The 22,939-nt window shown below is 41.0% G+C and overlaps 2 protein-coding genes and 1 long non-coding RNA gene across 5 annotated transcripts; all 3 read left to right on the top strand.

Annotated features, from left to right (window-relative positions):
• The first annotated feature begins 212 nt into the window (after positions 1-212).
• LOC115726586 lies at positions 213-1,801 on the top strand. The gene is made up of 4 exons (XR_007197493.1): positions 213-262; positions 392-501; positions 1,363-1,492; positions 1,633-1,801. It is a non-coding gene; the product is annotated as an uncharacterized LOC115726586 (long non-coding RNA).
• A 2,342-nt stretch (positions 1,802-4,143) lies between these two features.
• Positions 4,144-5,318, top strand: LOC115736267 (E3 ubiquitin ligase BIG BROTHER-related-like). The gene has a single exon (XM_030667872.2). It carries the CDS (start codon positions 4,503-4,505, stop codon positions 5,316-5,318), a length of 816 nt encoding a protein of 271 aa, XP_030523732.1. The 5' UTR covers positions 4,144-4,502.
• Positions 5,319-11,374: 6,056 nt separating this feature from the next.
• LOC115756029 (protein CELLULOSE SYNTHASE INTERACTIVE 3) lies at positions 11,375-22,691 on the top strand. 3 transcript variants are annotated; one of them, XM_030696052.2, is made up of 7 exons: positions 11,375-11,989; positions 12,660-12,851; positions 13,132-16,201; positions 17,403-19,947; positions 20,785-21,239; positions 21,523-21,639; positions 21,903-22,691. In XM_030696052.2, the coding sequence occupies exons 2-7, from the start codon at positions 12,790-12,792 to the stop codon at positions 22,062-22,064; spliced, it is 6,411 nt and encodes a 2,136-aa protein (XP_030551912.1). In that variant the 5' UTR covers positions 11,375-11,989; positions 12,660-12,789; the 3' UTR covers positions 22,065-22,691. The 3 variants fall into 3 exon arrangements, with proteins under 3 accessions (XP_030551912.1, XP_030552688.1, XP_048129573.1); XM_030696828.2 differs by having other exon boundaries at positions 12,657-12,851; XM_048273616.1 differs by lacking the exons at positions 11,375-11,989; positions 12,660-12,851 and having other exon boundaries at positions 13,824-13,915; positions 13,965-16,201.
• Positions 22,692-22,939: the final 248 nt, after the last annotated feature.

Here is a 22,939-nt window from a genome sequence, read left to right as displayed (position 1 = left end):
TTAGAATGGGACATGACCAACCGGTGCTCTTATTAATCTTTTTTTTTTTAGAAATGTTCTATTTTCTTTCTCTAAAAATTCATAAATATATTGAAAATTACTTTAACGTAGGATGAAATTACTAATCATGTGAAAGTTACCGGTAAAAGAAGAAATTACTCCACAAATAATCCGTACCTTTTGTACTTATTGCATGTTAAAAAAAAAAAAAAAATACTCCAAGCCTGAAGAGCTCGTTCGCTTGTATGATCTCCTACTTCAGGTTGACTCTTCTAGTCTTTTGGTTCCGAATTTTGCATATTGACATGCAATTGCATTGTGCAAAAATTCTGGAGTCATGTTTGCATTTCCCTGGCTGGTAGGGTGAATTTTTGGATGCTTCATACTGCAGAATACTGCTGATCTTTGCGACCTACTAACTTCTGGAAGAGACCAAAAATCGGAAGAAGTGTCACTAGCCGAGGAGTGTGAACTTAAGACTCTTGTTTTGCGAGCGGAAAGGTTTTCCTTGGTCCCTTTGCTCTTATCTGCATCAGCATATGCCTTATTAAATGTTCTTGAGAAGTTCTTTGTCAAATTCATACAGTTTCTCATCAATAAGTTCATCTTGGTGTTCCTTGATGCTAAATAGTTTATGAAACTTCATTTATGAGGGTCACCTTTCTCTGCGAAAGTATCTTCAGTTTTTGCTCTTTGCTCATCTTCTTCCTTCCCCCATTACCCATTCTAGCTCCAATTGTGTGATATTTCTTTTCGTGAATGACTTTCAAAAACCAATCGTACATGAGGCTCTCATATTGTCTACTTTTATTGATCTATACTTCTCTCTTATTCGTTTCCTAGCTCTACTTTGATAGAGACAAATAGCTACTTTCGGGGTACTAAATATTAAAAACACGGCTTCATATTACATCTTATTTTTACAAGTTAGCAGAATGCAAGTAAGAATTTCAAATTTTTGACACTCTTATTTCTAGCTTTTATTTGTTATTGTGTTTTGGCTTCCAAGGTATGTTAAAAAGAAATGCTTGATATTCATCGGTGGCTTGTTTCTAATAGCTTAAGAATGGTCATTTAACGTGGCACGAGGCCATATGTTCGAATCTTTATAGACATGTCATTACCCATATTCATAAGTAATGTCAACACTTTGCCTTTGTTTGAATCCCAGTCTATGCTTGAGGAAGAACTAGAGGACATTATGTATTAAAGTCGCGGTTTCGTTTAACAGCTTAGGTTTTAGATAAGTAGGCAGAAGGTCTCACTGTTGGCATAACAGCGTGGGTTTTAGATAAGTAGACCTTATTTTTCAATTCGGTGTCGATGGATGTTCTCTAATTTAAAACGCTTTGTGGACTTCAGGTGCTTTTACTTAGCCTTGTCATATGGTTTGGCTGGAAAAAGGGTGGAAGCATACACGTTGTATTGTCGTGCTCGCTCTTTAGCAGAGGAGGCTCTTCAAAGATGTGACAGTTCAGGCAGTAGAGATGAGGTAACTGGATTCTGTGTTTTTTATTGCTTTTGGTGGATAAGCTATTCGGAGATGTTCGCTCCTTAGCTGAGAAATGTTAACATCCACGGGAAGCTAAGGTGTTGCCAAATTCATGATTTTGGCTTCTGATCATTTCACAGACAGTGCGGAGAGAGTTGAATACTTTACATGATGAGAGCAGATCTAACAGTTGCATAGAGCATGCAAAAGGAATTATAGAGGAGTTCAAGGGTCCTGAGAATCTCTCGAAGAAAATATCTACTATATCATTGTCTGGGACTGATAAGAAGGCACTCTTTGGTTTCCTTTTTTCCCTCTTCTATATACTAAAGAGAAGACTAAGCTGGAGTCAATAGTTTAGCGTAGCTAAATTAGACAGCGAAATGGGAAAAAAAAAATAAAAAATGCGGAGATTTTACTAAAAGATAGAGCGAAATGAAAAAACAAAATAATCAAAATACGGAGATTTTCCGCAGTTGGTAATCTGTCCATGAAAAGTGAAATCTAATCCACGCTATAAGAGGTAAGCACGTGCACGGATGGCTCTCCATTGTTATTCGGATCTATCCAAGAACTTTTTCAAAGTAATACACCGATTAATTTAGTGATCTCGTTCTTGTACACGTTCTGTAAATAACAGATTCCTGCCTTACAGAATTGATCTTCGTAAAGTCGTCCTAATTTGTTTAGGTATTTCGATGAGCCTCTAATGTTTCTTGAATATGATAATTGAGATGGGTGTGAACTGAGTAATCTTGTAAACTTCATCAGAATGAGTACTATAATATAATATGACATAATATCTTTTTCATGAACTTCATCAGATAATTAGTTTAGATTCAGGTGCACTTGTTAACGAGGCCCTTAAACATAATATAATGTCTTTTCCATTAACTTCATTCTATGATAGAGTTCTTGATCAGGAATTGAATTTTGTGGTCCATCTCGGACTTTGTTTGTTTTTTATTCTGCCCTTCAATCACCCTTTTGCTAGTGTCTTTTTCGTACACTAATACGGTTCTTTTAACTTCCATTTAGGACCACTTTACCGATCACTATCTGACATTTTGTGGGATACCCATCAAAAGAATCGGCCTAAAAGCCATCTCTAACATCATATTGTTATCGTTACTTGCACTACTTTTGGAATGACAAAACGAATGCGTGCTTGAAAAGCTAGTTATTTGATGGCAAATATGGTGGGTTCATTCATTTCTGGGTTCCCCAAAGTTGTCGGTGGTCTCTTGGACTCTCCTCTCGATTTCATATCATAATAAATCTTGCAGGTAAACATTGTTCTGCTCTGAGTCATTCCATCCTTCGTTCTTAGTTCTAAGTAAAATAAAATTAAGTTCATGTTGTTCGGTTTTTCTGTTTAGTAGAAGCCTGTGCTTCTAAAGTTATATGAAATACTGTCTCTGTCTTTATTAAAAGGTACTTTGGATTTGAATTTTGGGAGCATTTTTTTTCTGTTAAACTTGCATACAGCTCTATCTGCGGATCGACATGGGACTTCCTCTGTTACATAGGGAACTTATGTATTGTCAATATGGTGAAGATGGGCTCGATTGCGATTCTTCTGTACATAGGTATGGTGCCTAGTCTTTCAGGATCATAGTAGCAATAAACTGCAGCCTTCGAATCGGCGGAGAACTTTCGAGCTTGTTTCTCTTTAGTCAGCTTTCGACTTATATTCAAGGGTGCTTTTCATGTCACATGGCTCAGATTTTGTTTCCCACATTATGCTTCTGAAGCTTTCTAAGATTAATTAACACTCTGGTACCATTTGTCATTGTTATAGTCCCTTCATTCTAGCTGGTGCTTTGAGACGTATCTATTCCTGACGATCTAGTATGGCTTCCATTTGTTATCTTGCCTACGACGAAACGGATTTGAAGCTAGTCTGGACAATAATCTGTAACTTAATTCCGGTAAACTAATCTTACAAAGGTATTTAGAGGCTAAAATGTCTAGAGAGGCCTAATTCAATCCATTTTATCTGCTTTTCTTTCATCTTCTGTACAAATTGGGGGTCTTCCAGTGTGTTGGCAGGAGCCTCTGGGATGAGCTTTCCAGCAGTGACGGAGTTAATCTAAGGCGATGGAGAAGTGTGGAAGGCTTGCTTGTGTTCGAGCATAGAATATGATGTCTGCAATGGAAACTCTGTGCATGGTATAACCAGACACACGAAAATTATGAGTTTATCTTACCATCCGAGAATCCGTAGACTCTCTCGCTCAAATAAGCATGAGCAGATATGGTCATATGAGGAAGGCTTTGCAGCAGCATTGCAATTGCAGTGGCTCGTTTCGTGATTTTAGGGTAATTAGGACAACAAAATTTGCGCAAAAAGAAAAAAAAACACTGATTTTGAGCATGGGGTCGGCTGGAGGGCCAGAGGTGGCGGAGGTGAGATGGCGGATCTAAAAACATGGCGGAGATGGATTCCTTGCAGCATTTGCGCATAAACACGTCCGCAAAACTTCATAGAATATAAGTTTAACTTAAACTAGATTTTGCTTGGTACTTACTTCACGAGATGCTGAAGTTAATTATGATGCCCCCCTTATTAAGATTCTTCTCCTAAATGGATTGATCTTATGCCTCTAGAATCAATGTTTGGTACAATTTACAGGTACATGTCATCTTGTGCCACGGAAAGTTTTTTCCATTGCTGTTGCATGAAACTTGTCGTCTCCTTAAAGCAATCTCTAGCAAAACCTCCGATGTGTTTCCTTGCCTAGCTTGAATTGGAGGCCTACACACGTTGGTTGTCTGCACGTTTATGTCAAAAAAGAATATGGAATGTCGTCGCTCTCTGGACATTTGGTTTCTTCGCCTTTGCATTGAGATTGCCTTCTTTCTCAAGAAACCTAAAGCTTCATCTCCTTCCAATCCATCCCCATATATCCGTTTTCTATCCAATCTTTGATCTTTCGTCTAAGTTGTTAAGAAGGGTCAAAGAGAGATAGCTCTCCTAATCCAATACTCATCGCCTTTCGAACTCGCCATGGACGACGGAGAGGCCAAGAGTGACTCGAGGAGCAGGCCGGCCACCCCGCCTCCTCCCGCCGCTAGGAACGATGACGACCTTGGCCCCGATCTCGCCTTCCCATTGTCCCTGCTACAAGAAAAGGAAGAACGAGAAGTACAAGAAGTACAAGAAGAGAGAGACCGCCGCTCGGCAGCAGCCGCGCTCTCCACCATCGAGAGCGAGACAGAAGAGGAGGAGGAGGAGGCCAGCGACGAGGAGTCGAGCGACTACAGCAACGAAGAAGACCGTTACTTCTACTTCCTGTGGAACGCGTTCGAAGTAGAACTCGGGTTCCCGGAGGGAGAAGACAGCAGCCGTTACTTCAACTCCCTGCGCAACGCGTTCGAAGGAGAACTCGGGTTCCCGGAGGGAGAAGACAGCAGACCGGGCCACTTCGACATGCTGGAGTCCGACGACATAGACGTGCCGGAGTCCGACGACATCGACGTGCCGGAGTCCGATGACATCGATCCCGACGAGCCGTCGTACGAGGAGCTGATCGAGCTCGGAGAGATCATCGAGGAAGAGAAGAGAGGGCTGTCGCTAGAGCAAATCGGCAAATGCTTCAGGCCATACACTTTCCGATCCCAATCGCTAGCCGAACAGAAGAACGGAGCGATCGACAGATGCGTCATCTGTCAAATAGAATATGAAGAAGGTGAAAAGCTAGTGGTTCTTGATTCCTGTGAGCATCCTTACCATTCAGAATGTATCACCCACTGGCTCCGAGCTCAGAAGACGTGCCCCATCTGTTTCTCCGAAGTTTCAGCTCCCGAGAAATCATTGACTTAGTTGCTTTTCATTTGGTCCAAATTGTGAATAAATCATGCCTTATACAATAGTCACTTGTGTGTATATATTATCTCAGTTTGATTTCTGAAGATGGTAATGTACTGTTTGGCATTGAAAGAAGAAGAACAAGAAGGTTCAAGGCCAAGAATGGGGAAGCACCTTAGCACTATCTAAGCTTAGATAGATTGTTTGATTTCTTGCGGCCCACTTTACATCGTCGGCCCAGGTCGTGGTTCGGGGCCAAGTGCATGGGTCGCGGCCAAGGCCGTTGTTCTCTTACCACCATGTAGACAATTTATTCGCGAAAAGCACCAAAAAAGTGCTAAACCTATTATATTTGTACCAATTTAGTCCTAAACCTTTTAATTTGACTAATTTAGTTCTAAACCTTCTGAATTTATATTAGTTCGGTTCATCCGGCTAATTTTGACTGAAAATCGTTGATGTGGACATCGGCCATCCTACGTGGCACGGCCGGTGTTGACGTGGACATTTTTAATAATATTTAAACATTTTTTGAATTATTTATGTATTTTTGTTTTTCTTTCCTTTCCTTTTTATTTATTTTTATCCGAGGGAGGGCTGCGGGCCAAAATGAGAGGGAAAAACAAGAAAGGAAAAAATATAAAAATTAATAAAACCCTTCATTTCTAAAAAAGAAAACATCGTAAAAAATATTCACGTCAGCAATTTCCAACCAAAGTTGGATGGATGGACTGAATCAGTACAAATGTAAAAATTTGATGACTAAATTAATCCAAGTAAAAAGTGGTGTAGGACTGAATTGGTATTAATGCAATAGGTTTAGGACATTACGGTACTTTTTCCAAATTTGTTCTCACCGGTTTTGTGACGGGCTTTGATGGGCCGGTTCCATGTGTCGAAGCCCAATTTCCTCTCCTGTAGTTTCAATAATGTCTACCATGCAAATGTCTATTCACATCGAATTACAACCGTAGCGTGCAGTTAAAATAGAGTGAAAACCCCAAAGCTAGACACAAAGGATCAAAAGCCCAACCACCGTTGAGGGTGACAATTCAGACGTCGAGACCACGTACGCTAAAATTCCGGTGGCTTGTCGTTGTCCTCCGGGTATAGGTGGTGGTGGTTTTACTACGTGGGCCGTCTTGGGCCCAGCTTCGAAGACTGTCCACATCATGAACATATGTATATAATATATAACGAGATCTAGTTCCCCGGACCCACGCATCCGTGCATCAAATAGTGTGGGCATCCAATTGATTATTAGCCACATTATTGGTGCCCAATGAGTTACTACTCCAAGGAAGGGGAAAAATTATTGTTTCATCGATGGGTCGATGTGTCCAATCCGAGATCAACACTCGACTAACTAAATATAGTGGCAGCAATTCTGTAAATAATAAGGGGTGATCGGTTCTGATGTGGGAACAGGAAGCAGGACCGAAGAGGGTGGTCGGTTCCTAGCTTGTGAAATTGGGTACCGACCCTATCCACCCTAGAATGGGACATGACCAACCGGTGCTCTTATTAATCTTTTTTTTTAGAAATGTTCTATTTTCTTTCTCTAAAAATTCATAAATATATTGAAAACTTCTTTAATGTATGATGAAATTACTAATCATGTGAAAGTTACCGGTAAAAGAAGAAATTACTCCACAAATAATCTGTACTTTTTGTCCTTATTGCATGTTAAAAAAAAAAAAATACTCCAAGCCGGTTCCGCCTATTTGGTTCGATCCCTCCTCGGGACTCGAGAATCGGATTGCTTATTTTCCATTTGAGAAATTTGGAATCAAGAACTGGACCTATTCTTATTTTTGCAACTGCCGAGTCGGATTGGGACCGACGTGCAACCCTAATAAATAACAGGTTAGGGATGGAAATGTATATCCCTACTATATCTCCATGCTCTTTTTTTTATAAAAAAAAATAAAACCCGGAAAGCATCGAATCTATTCTTTTTCTCGTCGCGGCGCGAAGGGCCAATCAATTTCCCCAGAATAAATATATGGGTTAATACCATGGAAAACCCCAAACCGGTACACTTGTGACAAATTTACCCCAAATTATTTTTTTGACCACAAAAAACCCCAAACCGGTACACGTGTGACAAATTTACCCTAAACCGGTACACATGTGACAAATTTACCCTCCGTTAATTTTCATTAAATTTAACTATCAAATTGTTGATTTAGTGACATGTGATAGTTGACGGGTATACCAATATGGGGTTTTAACCCTCTATTTGTTACGAGTTTATCAATTTGAGATAGACGATCTTGAGATCCGACAGGTGCGGTCTCGTGGAAGGCAAAAGCATTAGAGACGAGGTCTTCGAGCCATCGCCTTTCTTTGTAAGATCGAAGACTTGCTTTCCATATCATTGTTACCGACTTATCCCCATGGTCTCCATGGTCGGGATCTTCGCCACTGGCCGCCCCTAAGGCTTACCTATTTATGTCAAATCGTGAACCTCCTTCCTTCAGTAGTCTCTTCTTGTACAATGACACCATCCATAGCGCACGGATGGGTGGAGCACCAAGGGTTGTGTCCTCCCATACAAGAGCGGACTAAAAGCCAAAACAAAGTGACGATTTAACGGGGGGTGAATTTGTCACCTGTGTACCAGTTTAGGGTATTTCGTGATCAAAATAATTAGTTTAGGGTAAATTTGTCACAAATATACCAGTTTAGGGTTTTTGGTGGTAAAAAAAATAATTTGGGGTAAATTTGTCACATATGTACCAGTTTGGGGTTTTTCGTGGTCAAAAAAATAATTTGGGGTAAATTTGTCACAGGTGTACCAGTTTAGGGTTTTTCATGGTATTAACCCTAAATATATCGATGTCGAATCCAGATGGAAATGTCTTCAAACTCGTACGATATGTAAGGGACGTGCCATTAATTGTGACCGCCAAAACCTCATATTGTCCCGACTTTCACTCGCGGAGACAAGAAAATACGTGAAAAGGATGGCTTGTCTTGTCTTTTTCTTCTCATCCAAACGAGACTTGCGTCCCCGTTTCAAGCTTTCCAAGCTTCGCCATCATCCTCTCCTTCCTCCTGTCTTGACCTCGCGGTAGTAATCGTAACCGCACGTACAAACGATGTCGACGGAATCCGGTGGACGGGACTGGCCCGACCCCGAAAGCCGACTCGCCTTTCAAAGCCGACACCCTTTCTTTCTTTTTTTGTATATGATCGTATAAATATATTTTTAAAATGAACCGCGTTAAAATATGAATTTATTATTATTATTATTATTTTGACCTTTTGAGATTCCTAAAATAACAGTTTCTACGGATCAGAATGGACAAGCTGTTAGATCCATTTGAGTTTTCCAACGTGTGGTGGTGGTCTTAGATTCCACATAAAAACTAACATAAGAGGCCAAAAAAAACCTGTCCACGTCTATCCTTAGGGAGGGAGTTCAACTGTCCTGTCCAACAGCATCACGTGTTGGCATCATCAATCTGCTGTCATCAAATCACAACCGGGGACAGAAACAAATCGACCATTTCTACTTAAAACACGATTTGAAGTCTCCGCCGCCTGTCCCCGTCATCTAAATCCACAAGCCTCACAAACCCAAAATTATTATTATTTTTTTTGGTCCCCTCCTTCCGGCACCCATAAATTCAAAGGTTGCTGGGCCCAATTGAAAAGATTAAGTCTCGATAAATAATCCGGCGAAACGGGAACTTTTGCCGTCTAATATCTTCCTTATCGTGATAATTGTCCAAGAAGTCATGATCCCATTGTACGACGGCCAATTTAATTCTAAATATTTGAATTGTGTTAATTTAGTGTGAAACATTTTAAATCTTTGCCAAATGAAGTTCTAAACTTATTATTTGGATAATTGATCGTCGCATAAGATTTAAGGGTTTTTGAATAAATTTCTCGTATAATTTGCGATTTTTCTTATCGAATTTTCATGAATTTTGGCAAACAGGAGAAAAGGGGAAAGAAAAGAAGTTAGGAGGTAGTGTCGGCAGAGGTGATTGAACACGAAAAAGCAAGTAATTTACGGAGCATTTTTTTCTTTTGGTTTTTTATTTATTATTATTATTTAATAATATGGTCTGATTCTAACACGAGATGATTATATTTATGGCTAATGATGCCGAGCCCCACATGTGCAAGATGCTAATCAAGAGCCACCAGATCCAAATGACCCACTTCTTGATTCACAGATCGCCTCCTGTCGGAGACCCCAAAAAAAAAAAAAAAAAAAAAAAAGGAAGGGGCGGGTGGGAAGTTCGAATCATCGCGAGGGAGAGGAGAAGCAATTCTTTTTGGTCCGTTTTTGGCACATGCTCGTCTCGTCCCCAAAGCCGAACAATCCTTCGGTGAATGAATTAAAAGTTTAGAAGTGATATTATATCCAAAGTAGCACCAATATTGACACGCGACTCGACATGACACATCAGCATGTTATTTAAAAATAAAAAATAAAGAATCTCGACACGTCGAGACATGTCGTATATTAATGTATATTTTTCTTTATACATGACAAATTATTATGTATATATAAAAATATCTCACGTGAATTTCTTCTTTTTTTTTTCTTTTAAGAATTCACGATTAGTTTTTTTTTAATGGCTGGGTATATTAATTTTGGGGTGGCTAGATATATGACTTACGTATATATATTTGACAAATTCACATTTTGATACTTAATTTATTGAAAATGCATATAATCGAGATACTAGACTCGTATGCCGTTGACTTATTTGGAGCACCGACTGCGTTTTTGTCGTATGTTGGAGAGTGTCGAAGCATCGAAGAGTATCGGACACGACACGATCCGTAGGCTTTGGGAGAGCGTTGGTGCTCCATAGATTGTACCGATACAATTTTTGTTTTGTTTTCCCAAAGTAGTAAAGGAAAAAAAAAAAGGGAGGAAAAGCAAAAATAAATGCACGAATCCCCAAAAAGGGACAGGAGAGGCTTTGAATAATTTTGACCGACCGAAACAAACTTCAGCAGAAGAACCAATCGACGCCCCCCCAAGTTCTGGCGCAGTCAAGCGCTTTTCCGTTATGCAAACCCAGAAATTGACTTTTACCGGAGAAAGGAAAAGGAAAGGTAAAAAAAAAAAACCAAAGATCTTATATCTACCAACTTTCCTTACGAAATTATAAAAATATTAATTATATAGTTTAAATTTTAAACTGGAATTTAGTTAATCCTGCTGCTCCGTTTGTTTAGTAAAATTAATATTATTTTTTTTAAATGATCCCTTTATAAATATTTCATTAGCGAAATCGATAAGATAAGAATATTTTTCTTCTATTCAATTTTCCTAAATGATGAAAGCGATCTTTTTTTTATAAATATTTTGTTTTTCTAATCATTATTATTAGCGAAATAAATAGAGAGCCCGCATTTCAATGTTTACGGTTTTTTTTTTTGGAGCTTTTCGAAGAGTACCACATCGAATTAAAAGACAAAATGCGAGAGGGGAAAAAAAGAAGATATAAATCAAGCTCGATTAGATAGCGCAAGAGATTGCTCATTGCTTATATTTGTAACTTTTCCTTCATGTTATGCAAATAAGAAAATTTCCATCTCGGAAAAGATCATGAAAACGTCAGACATTTATGTATTGGGATAGACGGTGTAAATGTTCCATATCGAGAAAAGTCTAAATCCGAATGCCACGACGATAATCGAAAAAAAGGTCGAAAGGGAAGAAGTCATTGGAAACAGGATCGAGTGTCGACACGTCCTTGGCATGCAAAATTCAAATACCAGAACGGCGAATCTCGCGCTGGTCCGATTTCGGAGGTGCTGAGTATTTTCAAAAAGAAGGTGGATTCGATTACGAGAGAGAATGATTAAATTACGGTGCGTGTGCTCCTTAACTACTTCTTCTCACTCCAAAATTATGAGATGCACGAATGTCAAAATCTGATTTTTTTTATATTTTTTTTGACGGTTGCTTTATCATAAACAAAATAATTAAAATGAAAAAGGAAGGAAAAGATACTTAAATAAAAGAAAAACTAAAAATTAAAAGGAAAATGAAAAGAAGATGACAGAGGTAAGAAGAAGAAGAAGAAGAGCAAAGCACTGCGCACGTTGAAAAAGAAACGAATTGACTGACACCTTCTCTCTCTCTCTCTCTCTCTCTAGGTACTCGATTTCAGCCACCATTGGCGGAGCTCTGAGCTGGATTGGATTGCTCGCGTAGATTCACTTACTCTCTTTCTGTTAGGTACACTGCGGGGAGGAGTGACTGCGTGCTCTTGCATTTCTCGGTCGCATGCATTCTCGCATCGGAAGCGTCAATCCAATCGACTCGACGGGGACAAACTGCCTCTGATCCGATCTGCTCGTCTTGCAATTCGTTTCGCCGTTTCTGTTTGATCGAAGTTTCGCCAAATCGCGGCGTCGGCCATGTTCCCCATTTTCAGTACGGCTGCTCGTCCGTGAGAATTGTGCATTGCGTGGCTGGAAGATCGGATTCGGGGTCACGGTGTTGATGGTTGGTTTCGTGCTTGTTAATCAGTCGTTTGGTCTCCAGGGCTTGGTTTTGGAGGATGAGGGAGGTGTCTGTTGAGCGAGTTGTCTCCTGCGCCATCTATCAGCGTTTGAGCGGATTTCGGTTACTGCATTCGGTGGCGAGGATTTGAAGTGGCTGGCGGCAGTTCTCGCACATCCGTTTGATTTCGTCCTGAGAGGTATACTTTCTTGGTCCGACGAGCTCACTGCTAGAGTGATTCGACTGCTACCCGAGGCTTCAGCATGTTAATTAACTAAAATTGTTCCTGTTACACGTTTTGGATTTCAAAATTCCGCTTGCTTTTCTATAGTTTAGTTATAATTGTGCTTCTAGCGTCATCACTACTGATTTTGTGTGAGATACCGGAGAAAGATCGGGAAGTCATCACGGATGGGTTCCCTGACACTGGCCCGCCCCCCGCGGGGGGAATTTAAGTCAAGATACGGAAGTGGGAATTAATGATCAAGTTGTTAGAAACATTGGTAATTTCAATAGTCTGATAATCGCTCGGTTTTTTAGACAGGAGAACTCATGTGCGATATCCCCATGGATTGTTGTGAGGAAAAGTGAATGATTTTGTTCACTGTCACGTGGTAGACTAAATTATAAAAGCAGTGGACCTAGTATGGTCATTACTGCCTTACGGAATGCACGTCTGTTATTGATTCCTTTGAGAGAGAGAGAGAGAGAGAGAGAGAGAGAGAGAGAGAGAGAGAGCTATTGATTGCAATCTCTCAAACTCCAGATGCTACATATGGGCGTGTGGACATGGTTGCTGAATCACCATTCTTTCGTCGACTCAAACTATCAATTCTTTTGATAACTTGATTGGAACTTGTTTCCAGCAGTTTCGAGGTCTTATTCGGCACTTTGCCTCTCCACGTGGAATGGAGAAGGGGATCAAGTCAACCGGGTGGAATAGTTTTCTTTGATCTGCAGGAGTTAAAGGGCAAAAGCTGAAGCAGAGAATCGGTGCTGATGTCAAATTCTGCTTCTCCTGAGCCAAGAGAGTCTACTGTCTCATCGACTTCTCAGCTGCAGTGAGTATCTCTTCTCCAAATCTTTCCAATGTGGTTTTAATTGCAGTATTAGGCGAAGGAGAAGCAACTCTTGATGGATCCATGCTTATAAGTAATTATTTTCTTATGCCAGTCTTATTAAAAAGAACCCAGCAGAATTCAAATTTCTTTTTTATTTCCTTGGTTTTTTTTTTTTTTTTTGGGGGGTCGGGGTTGAGGGCTGTAGAGAGCTTATGTTTGGAGGTACTTCTCTTGTAGCATGCTGTCATACAATAACCTACAGTTATGTGTTATGTCATAGGGAGTCAAATGGAGCAGCTGGACTGGACGATACAGAAAGCACAATGGCCACAGTTGCTCAGTTCATTGAGCAACTGCATGCCAACATGTCTTCAGCACATGAAAAGGAGCTCATTACGACTCGTCTACTCAGTATTGCCAAAGCAAGAAAGGATGCAAGGATGCTTATTGGTTCTCATTCCCAGGCAATGCCATTGTTCATATCAATTCTTAGGAGTGGAACCTCTTTGGCAAAAGTAAATGTTGCTATGACACTCAGCATTTTGGGCAAAGATGAAGAATTACGTTTGAGAGTCCTTCTTGGTGGTTGCATCCCTCCATTGCTTTCACTTTTGAAATCCGAATTGGCTGAAGCAAGAAAGGCAGCAGCTGAAGCAATATATGAAGTCTCAGGTGGTGGGCTCTCAGGCGATCATGTGGGTATGAAGATATTTGTTACGGAAGGTGTAGTACCGACCTTGTGGGATCAACTTGATCCAGAGAACAAACAAGACAAAGTGGTTGAGGGTTTTGTTATTGGGGCGCTGAGGAACCTCTGTGGTGACAAGGATGGGTACTGGAAAGATACATTTGAGGCTGGGGGTGTGGATATTATTATTGGTCTCCTGTCTTCTGATAATGCTGCTGCTCAGTCAAATGCGGCTGCTCTTTTGGCCCGTCTTATGTTGGCTTTCAGCGAGAGCATCCCCAAAGTGATAAATTCTGGAGCTGTCAAAGTTTTATTACGACTGGTGGGTCGGCAAAATGATGCTTCTGTTCGTGCTAGTGCCGCTGATGCCTTGGAGGCTCTTTCTTCTAAGTCAACCACAGCTAAGAAAGCTGTCGTGGATGCAGATGGTATCCCAGTTCTCATTGGTGCCGTAGTCGCTCCTTCTAAAGAATGTATGCAAGGAGGATTTGGCCAAGTTTTGCAGGGCCATGCCACCCGAGCTTTAGCAAACATTTGTGGTGGGATGTCAGAGCTAGTGCATTATCTTGGAGAGCTCTCGCAGTCTTCTCGTTTAGCTGCACCTGTTGGTGACATAATCGGAGCACTCGCTTATGCTTTGATGGTGTTTGAGCATGAATCTAGTGTGGAGGGAGCACCATTCAATGTGACACACATAGAACACATTCTAGTCACGCTACTGAAGCCTCGGGATGATAAATTGGTTCAAGAGCGCATCCTAGAGTCCATGGCGAGCCTATATGGCAATCCTCATCTGTCCAGATGGGTTGACCATGCCGAAGCGAAGAAGGTGCTTATTGGACTTACGACAATGGCTGCCCCAGATGTACAAGAGTATTTGATACTCTCCTTGACTAGATTGTGCTATGAAGGATTGGGCCTTTGGGAGTCCATTGGAAAAAGGGAAGGAATACAGTTGCTAATATCATTGCTGGGTTTATCAACCGAACAGCACCAAGAATATGCTGTTGAATTGTTGGCACTTTTGACAAACCAAGTAGATGACAGCAAGTGGGCCATCACTGCTGCTGGAGGCATCCCTCCATTGGTGCAATTGTTAGAAACGGGATCACAGAAAACCCGGGAGATTGCTGCACTCATTCTATGGAGCTTATCTTGCCATAGTGATGATATCCGTGCTTGTGTTGAAAGTGCGGGAGCTATCTCATCACTGTTGTGGCTTTTAAAGAGTGGTGGACCAAATGGGCAAGAAGCATCAGCAAAGGCACTCATAAAGATCATGCAGACCGCAGATTCACCCACAATCAATCAGCTATTAGCATTACTCCTGGGTGATAGTCCCAATTCCAAATCTCACATAATTAGGGTTTTGGGTCATGTACTGACTTTGGCATCCCGGAGTGATTTGGTGTGCAGTGGGTCTGCTGCAAATAAAGCGTTAAAAACTCTTGTCCAGGTTCTGGATTCATCAAATGAAGAAACTCAAGAATGCTCTGCTTCTGTTCTAGCAGATTTATTCAGTATGAGACAGGACATTTGTGAAAGTCTAGCAACTGATGAGATTATTCATCCCTGCATGAAACTTTTGGCCAGTAATACTCAAGTGATTGCAACTCAGTCTGCACGAGCTTTGAGTGCTCTATCTCGTCCCACCAAGAGTAAAAAAGCTAACAAAATGTCTTGCATTACTGAAGGGGATGTAAATCCATTAATTAGTTTGGCCAAAAGTTCATCAATTGAAGCAGCTGAGACTGCAGTAGCTGCACTTGCCAATCTTCTATGTGAACCCCAGATTGCTGCAGATGCTCTTGCTGAAGATGTTGTTTCTGCTTTGACAAGAGTACTTGGTGAAGGTTCACCGGAAGGCAAGATTAGCGCATCGCGTGCACTTAATCAATTACTCAAGCATTTTCCGGTGGGTGACGTGCTCACAGGAAATGCTCACTGTCGCTTCACCGTTCTTGCCCTTGTTGATTCTTTGAACGCAATGGACATGGATGGAACAGATGTAATGGATGCACTGGAAGTAGTTGCACTCTTGGCTAGGACAAAACAGGACACAAACTTGAGTTATCCCCCATGGTCTGCCCTTGCTGAGGTTCCATCAAGCTTAGAATCTGTTGTCCGCTGCCTGGCTGAGGGCCCCCCTCTAGTCCAAGATAAAGCCGTAGAGATACTGTCTAGGCTTTGTGGGGATCAACCAGCTGTACTTGGTGACCTTTTGATTGCAAGATCACAATCTTTTCATTCATTAGCTAATAGAATCATCAATTCAACTAGCTTAGAAGTGAGGGTTGGGGGGGCCGCGCTGTTAATTTGTGCTACAAAAGAACACAAACGGCAGTCTCTTGATGAGCTTGAGTCTTCTGCATACCTCAAACCCCTAATATATGCATTAGTGGATATGACAAAGCATGATTCCAGCTGTTCCTTCTTAGAGATTGGAGTTAGAACTCCCAGAGGTTTTATGGAAAGAACCATTTTCCAGGAGGGGGACGATTCTGATGTTTCTGATCCCACCACAGTGTTGGGAGGAACTGTTGCCTTGTGGTTGCTGTCAATAATTTCGGCCTCACATGAAAATAATAGACTTGCACTTATGGAAGCTGAGGGGCTCGAGGCTCTTTCTGACAAGCTGGCCAGTCAAACTTCCAGTTCGCAGGTAGCGTTATTTGGTCTTTAATCTGTTGTCAATTGCTTTCTCATTTTCTTGGGTTGAGTCAATTTCCTTATTCTTTTTCCACCACTGCAATCTTCCACTCAGTGATCATTGCGAATAATTCAGTTGCCTGGTAAATTAGATTGATATGCATCTAGCAATGAGGAGTCATTTAGGGGCTTTAGTCCTGTCTCTTACAAGTCTTTTAGCTCTTCTGATACTTGCCATAATGCATACTTTCTTTTAAAACGAACAATTACAGGGATAGACATAATGTAAGCCAAATTGAATCAAGCAAGGCATTCTTGCCAAGAGAGTGTGCCCTTAATTTTCTGGTTAATTCTGAAGATTAGCAACTTTTTAATATATCTGTGACTAACCACACTTAGTTCAGCACCTACTATTCCCTAGTATGCAATTTTTATTCGGTGCATGCACTTGTGACCCTCAGTTCAGAAGTCAAATTTACTAGATACAGTGTACATATGATGCTTTCATTGTTGGAGAAAATATTTTATTTCATGAGACAATTGCCAAAACACGTGTTTCTCAAGTTGAGCCCTAGACTTAAGAAAGTCATTCCACTTTGTCCCCAACAAGCTCGTGTGTCGATGAATTGTAGTTAAATGTTGTGTTTTTCACCAAAATGAAAAAATCAGTTGAACTTTGAAACATTAACAAACATTTCCACGTGACTTCTGACTTTGAATAACAGTGTGTAAATTTTTAATGATTTAAGGTGTTCCATACTAAATAGAAATGAAAAATCTAAAAAGTTAAAAGCAAAAACCACCTCAAACACTCATTGATTTTCTCAATTTTCTTCTTAATCATAAATAAAGAAGCCAATATGCACCAAGGAAGCACTGCTTGAAACGCAAAAATATGCGGAAAGGAAGTGAAAAGAATGAAAATCCAACTATTGGATGAAGCTAACGATAGGTTTGATGGAAATGAGAATGTTTCAGAGAGATGAAATTATTTAATAAGTCTATGTTGAAAAGAAAATATGCTATCATATCACAAAATCAAATTCAAGTAGCCACTATTTTCGTATTGGACTAAGGGCTGGTTTAGAATGATGCCCAATCTGATAACAATTTGCAACACAATGGGTCATTCTTTTCGTTGCAAATGGGAAGGGGATATTTGGACAGAGAGATGAAATATGAGGTCCGTGATCAAATTTCTGTTTTATTTACAGGCTGAATATGAGGATGCAGAGGGCATATGGATTACTGCCTTGCTGTTAGCTATTCTATTTCAAGATGCAAATGTTATACTGTCTCCAGTAACTCTCCATGTTATCCCTTCACTAGCTCAGCTTCTACAGTCTGATGAAGTGGTCAATAGATTCTTTGCTGCACAAGCATTGGCTAGTCTTGTTTGCCATGGAAATCTGGGAATAAACCTTGCCATTGCAAATTCAGGTGCTGTTGCCGGATTGATAAACTTGGTTGGTTATGTGGAGTCAGATATGCCAAACCTCATTGCTTTGTCAGTGGAATTTTTCTTGTCCCGAAACCCTGATCAACTTGCTCTGGAGCAGCTTTTTAAACTTAAGGATGTAAAAAGTGGCGCCACTGCCCGTAAATCTATACCTTTGTTGGTGGACCTCTTGAGACCGATGCCTGATAGACCCGGTGCCCCTCCCATTGCTGTTCAGCTCTTGACTTATATTGCGGAAGGAAATGATACGAACAAGCTAATCATGGCTGAAGCTGGAGCTTTAGATGCTCTTACAAAGTACCTGTCCTTGAGCCCTCAGGACTCAACAGAAGCTACCATAGCTGATTTATTGAGGATATTGTATATGCATGCTGATATTATCCGGTATGAGGCATCAGTAAGTTCACTGAATCAGCTCATAGCTGTTCTGCGACTGGGGTCGAGGACTTCGAGGTTTAGTGCTGCCAGGGCTCTTCATGAACTTTTTGATGCTGAGAACATCAGAGACTCTGATTTGGCCGGGCAGGCTATTCAACCATTAGTTGACATGCTAAATTCTGCTTCGGAGAGTGAGCAAGAGATGGCTCTTGCTGCCTTGATGAAGTTTACTTCAGGAAATCCTGTAAAAGCAGTGGTGTTCACTGAAGTGGAAGGCAACCCCCTTGAGAATCTACATAGAGTTTTATCCTCTGCTTCATGCTTGGAATTGAAGAGAGATGCTGCAGAGCTCTGTTTTATTCTATTTAGTGATGCAAAGGTTAGGGCTGACCCAATTGCCTTGCAATGCATTCAGCCCCTCATAATGCTTATGCAATCCGGTTTAAGCACAGCAGTAGAGTCTGGGATATGTGCTTTTGAGAAATTGCTGGACAATGAAAGACTGGTAAAGCATGTTTCAGCGCTTGATATCATAGATCTCATTGTTGGCCTGGTATCCGGGACAAATTATCGGCTCATTGAGGCCAGCATCTGTGCTCTCATAAAACTAGGGAAAGACCGGACTCCTTGCAAATTGGCTATGGATAAAGCTGGCATTATCGACAAATGTCTTGAGCAACTCCCTGTTGCACCCATTTCATTGTGCTCCTCAATTGCGGAACTCTTCCGGATTTTGACCAACAGCAGTGCCATTGCCAGGAGTTCCACTGCAGCAAGAATAGTAGAGCCTCTTTTCACACTTTTGCATTCTCCGGACTTCAGCTTATGGGGACAGCACAGTGCCTTGCAAGCACTTGTAAATATTCTGGAGAAGCCACAGAGCCTTGCTACTTTGAAACTCACTCCTTCCCAAGCGATAGAGCCCTTGATTTCGTTTTTGGAGTCCCCATCTCAAGCCATCCAGCAGCTAGGCACAGAACTTCTCTCTCACCTTCTAGCCCAGGAACATTTTCAGCAAGACATCACTACAAAAAATGCGGTTGTGCCGCTTGTGCAGCTTGCTGGAATTGGTATCCTCAATTTGCAGCAGACAGCAATAAAAGCACTGGAGAAAATATCTACTAGCTGGCCGAAGGCCGTGGCAGAGGCTGGCGGGATATTCGAGCTGGCGAAGGTTATCATGCAAGATGACCTGCAGCCACCTCATGCATTGTGGGAGTCAGCTGCTTTAGTTCTTTCTAATGTTCTGCGCTCTAATGCAAAGTATTATTTCAAAGTACCTCTTGTTGTCCTAGTTAAAATGCTGCATTCGGCACTCGACAGCACCATTACAGTTGCTCTTAATGCCTTGACAGTACATGAAAGGAATGATGCTTCTAGTGTTGAACAGATGACTGAAGCTGGAGCAATTGATGCTTTGCTAGACCTTCTAAGATCTCATCAGTGCGAGGAAGCATCTGGTAGATTGCTTGAAGCATTATTTAACAATATTAGGGTCCGAGAGATGAAAGTCTCCAAGTATGCCATAGCACCTCTGTCACACTATCTGTTGGATCCACTTACTAGATCAGAATCTGGCAGACTTCTTGCAGCTCTAGCACTTGGGGACATCTCCCAGCATGAAGGACATGCTAGAGCCAGTGATTCTGTTTCTGCATGTCGTGCTTTGATAAGCTTGCTCGAAGATCAGCCTACAGAAGATATGGCAATAGTCGCAATTTGTGCGCTGCAGAATTTTGTCATGCATAGCAGAACTAACAGGCGGGCCGTTGCAGAAGCTGGTGGCATATTAGTAATTCAGGAACTGCTGATGTCTACCCATTTAGAAATTGCTCGGCAGGCAGCATTGCTCATCAAATTTCTATTTTCTAATCACACCCTCCAAGAATATGTCTCCAATGAACTGATTAGATCATTGACAGGTACATTACCAGAGTAACTGATTACTTCTTAGATCATATCTTGGGTAGATACTTTTTCTCTTCTCATGTATGTTCTTAGGTGGCTAAAGTACACTACACATGCCAAAACTTGTGTACGGTGCTCACTTATTACCAAAACTTTCAAAACGATCACTTAAGTGCTAAATTTTTTCAAAAACACTCACTTTAGTGCCCACTCCGATTTGAGCTGATGTGGCTCGCCGGAGTTGGCATTGAAGTGAGCATTTTTTAAAAAAATTTGGCATTTAAGTGATCATTTTGAAAGTTTTGGCACTCAAGTGATCGCTTTTTAAGAATTTTGGCATTTAAGTGATCGTTTTGAAAGTTTTGGCACTAAAGTGAGCGCCATGTACAAGTTTTGGCACTTATGGTGTACTTAGGCCGTTCCCAGGTTTACGTCATCATTGGCCAGAACTTTGCATGCCTACAGCATTGATACCATGTATGCCATCTGTCCAGGTTTCCTCTTTGGTATTCTTCATTCTTCAATTTTAATAACAGTGTGTCGGCTATTGGTGAGAATCCAACCTCTTATTGACTGCACAATTACGATCCGATATATCAAACCTTTACTTGTAGACTGCTGGCAGAATATGTCAATACTGCGTATGATGTGAATGCAATGTAACACCATGTATCATGCATAGAGTCGTTTGTATTATTTATCATTTTTTATCTTCAACAGCTCATGAATGTTCCAGTGCTTATTCACTACCTTCTTTGTCTCAACATTTTGTTTATCAGTTTTGATAGATTTTCAGAACTTTCCCTTTTTCCTTCATGATATATCACATTGTGCCCCTGCGTCTTTTACAGCTGCACTGGAGAAGGAATTGTGGTCAACAGCGACCATCAATGAGGAGGTCTTGAGAACTCTAAATGTGATTTTTATGAACTTCCCTAAGTTCCATGTATCTGAAGCTGCCACCTTATGTATACCACACTTGGTAAATGCCCTCAAAACTGGTAGTGAGACGGCGCAGGAATCTGTTTTGGACACTTTATGTTTGTTGAAACAATCTTGGTCCTCCATGGCTTTGGACATAGTAAAGTCACAGGCCATGATTGCATCAGAGGCCATTCCGATACTTCAGGTGCTGATGAAAACTTGCCCACCTAGTTTCCATGATAGGGCAGACAGCCTTCTCCACTGCTTACCGGGATGTTTGACAGTGACCATTAAGCGAGGGAACAACTTAAAACAGGCCATAGGGAGCACAAATGCCTTCTGTCGATTGACAATAGGCAATGCTCCTGCACGACAAACAAAGGTAACCTTTCTTTCATGATAAACTCAATTACCCACAATATCAGTTAACCTCACCGGCATGGCCTTGATGTATTCTTTTGTTCCTGGTAGGAGCTGAGGAGGTTTGATCCCATTACTTCAGTTTAGTGCTTGAACGATTAAAATTGGCATGCTATAAGTTGAAAACTAGGGCTATTTAGATTATGAAATATGCAGATACATTTGCATCGAGGCACTTATATGTTTGATTTTGCAATTCACATGGAAGTGTTCTTTCTGTGTTTCTTTTTATCTTCCTCCTTCAGGTGGTTAACCACAGCATTTGTCCAGAATGGAAAGAAAGTTTCACTTGGGCTTTTGATGTGCCTCCAAAAGGACAGAAACTGCATATTATATGCAAAAGCAATAACACTTTTGGGAAGGTCTGTGTGGTCTTACCCCATTACGTTGAAGCATATTAACATAGACACTTCTTATTGCAATAAATATATGCAGTTTGCATTATCGACCAAGCACCTTTACCAGGCAATTCTGTAAATAATTGTGACTCTGTTCGATACATGCTTCGGTCTTAAAAACTTATTCCCATGCTTTATAGTCCTACATAGTGAACTTGGGTGAGCAAGTAACACATCCCGACCGCTATCATGTTCTCCGATCTCACATGTGATGTGTCCCTTTTCAGGCAACTCTCGGGAGAGTGACTTTCCAAATAGACAAAGTTGTGACAGAAGGAGTATACAGTGGATTATTCAGTCTTAATCACGAGAGCAACAAAGATGGATCTTCCCGCACGCTTGAAATAGAGATTAGCTGGTCCAACAGCACACCGGGTGATGACATATGAGGGGATTAAGTTAATTTCCCTGATGAGAAGCAGAAGGTGGCCAGGTCATGAAGTCAGCTGGAAAATTGATTAGTAATAGTGTGCAGGATGTTGATTTGCTTGTAATTATTGGTCATTTGAAGTTCCAGTTTTGTAGTCTGATGCACGTGCTGCTGGAGGGGTGTACAGTATATGACTTACACAAACTAGCAGAGGCGATAAGAGTCGTGGGATTTTCACATTTAGGGTTCTAAAGATAATTATAGATCTACTGTACAGGTCAGTCTTCTAGGATCTAGCAAGTTAAAAATCCTTGAGGAAATTGGCAGTAGTAATCGGATTTTTGCAGATAGTGCTGCTCTTAGCTGGCGAAATCGTTGTCCTCGTGTCATGCTTGTGATCTTTCATGAGGCAAATCCTCTCTGCAAGCATTCGCATTCGCTTTTGTTCTGGTCTCAAAAGTGGATGTACAGGTCGTTAGAAATACGTTGCACAATATCTCAAACAAGAGATTTGTTCGTTGAGTTCAGAGGCTGGATCTCAGGGGGCTAGCAGGGGCCATTGCCTCCATTGGCAGCTTGGTATGTGGTCCAAATTTTATCGATTATTTATTGTATTCATTGGAATTCCATGTGTATTTTTCAAACCTTGCCTCTAACAAGTTAAGATTTGGCGAGCCTTCTGATCTTGTCTATGGTCCAATGGAAGCAGAGAGAAAAGAAGGTGCTTCTCATTCCTACTTATTTTACTAGACCTCTTAACTTCCATGTTAAGAGATTTAATTGGTGATCTTTGGCGAGTCTGAGATTAATCCGAATTAAAGGTCATGAGAGAAAATAATTCCGCTGGAAGTGACTTGCATATTTTTATTTTCAAACCAACGTGAGACGGATTCA

Source organism: Rhodamnia argentea, chromosome 2 (assembly GCF_020921035.1).
Source record: "Rhodamnia argentea isolate NSW1041297 chromosome 2, ASM2092103v1, whole genome shotgun sequence".
NCBI classification, from domain to species: Eukaryota; Viridiplantae; Streptophyta; class Magnoliopsida; order Myrtales; family Myrtaceae; genus Rhodamnia; species Rhodamnia argentea.
Note: the sequence above shows the minus strand (reverse complement) of the source record. Positions and strands in the feature narration are given on the sequence as shown.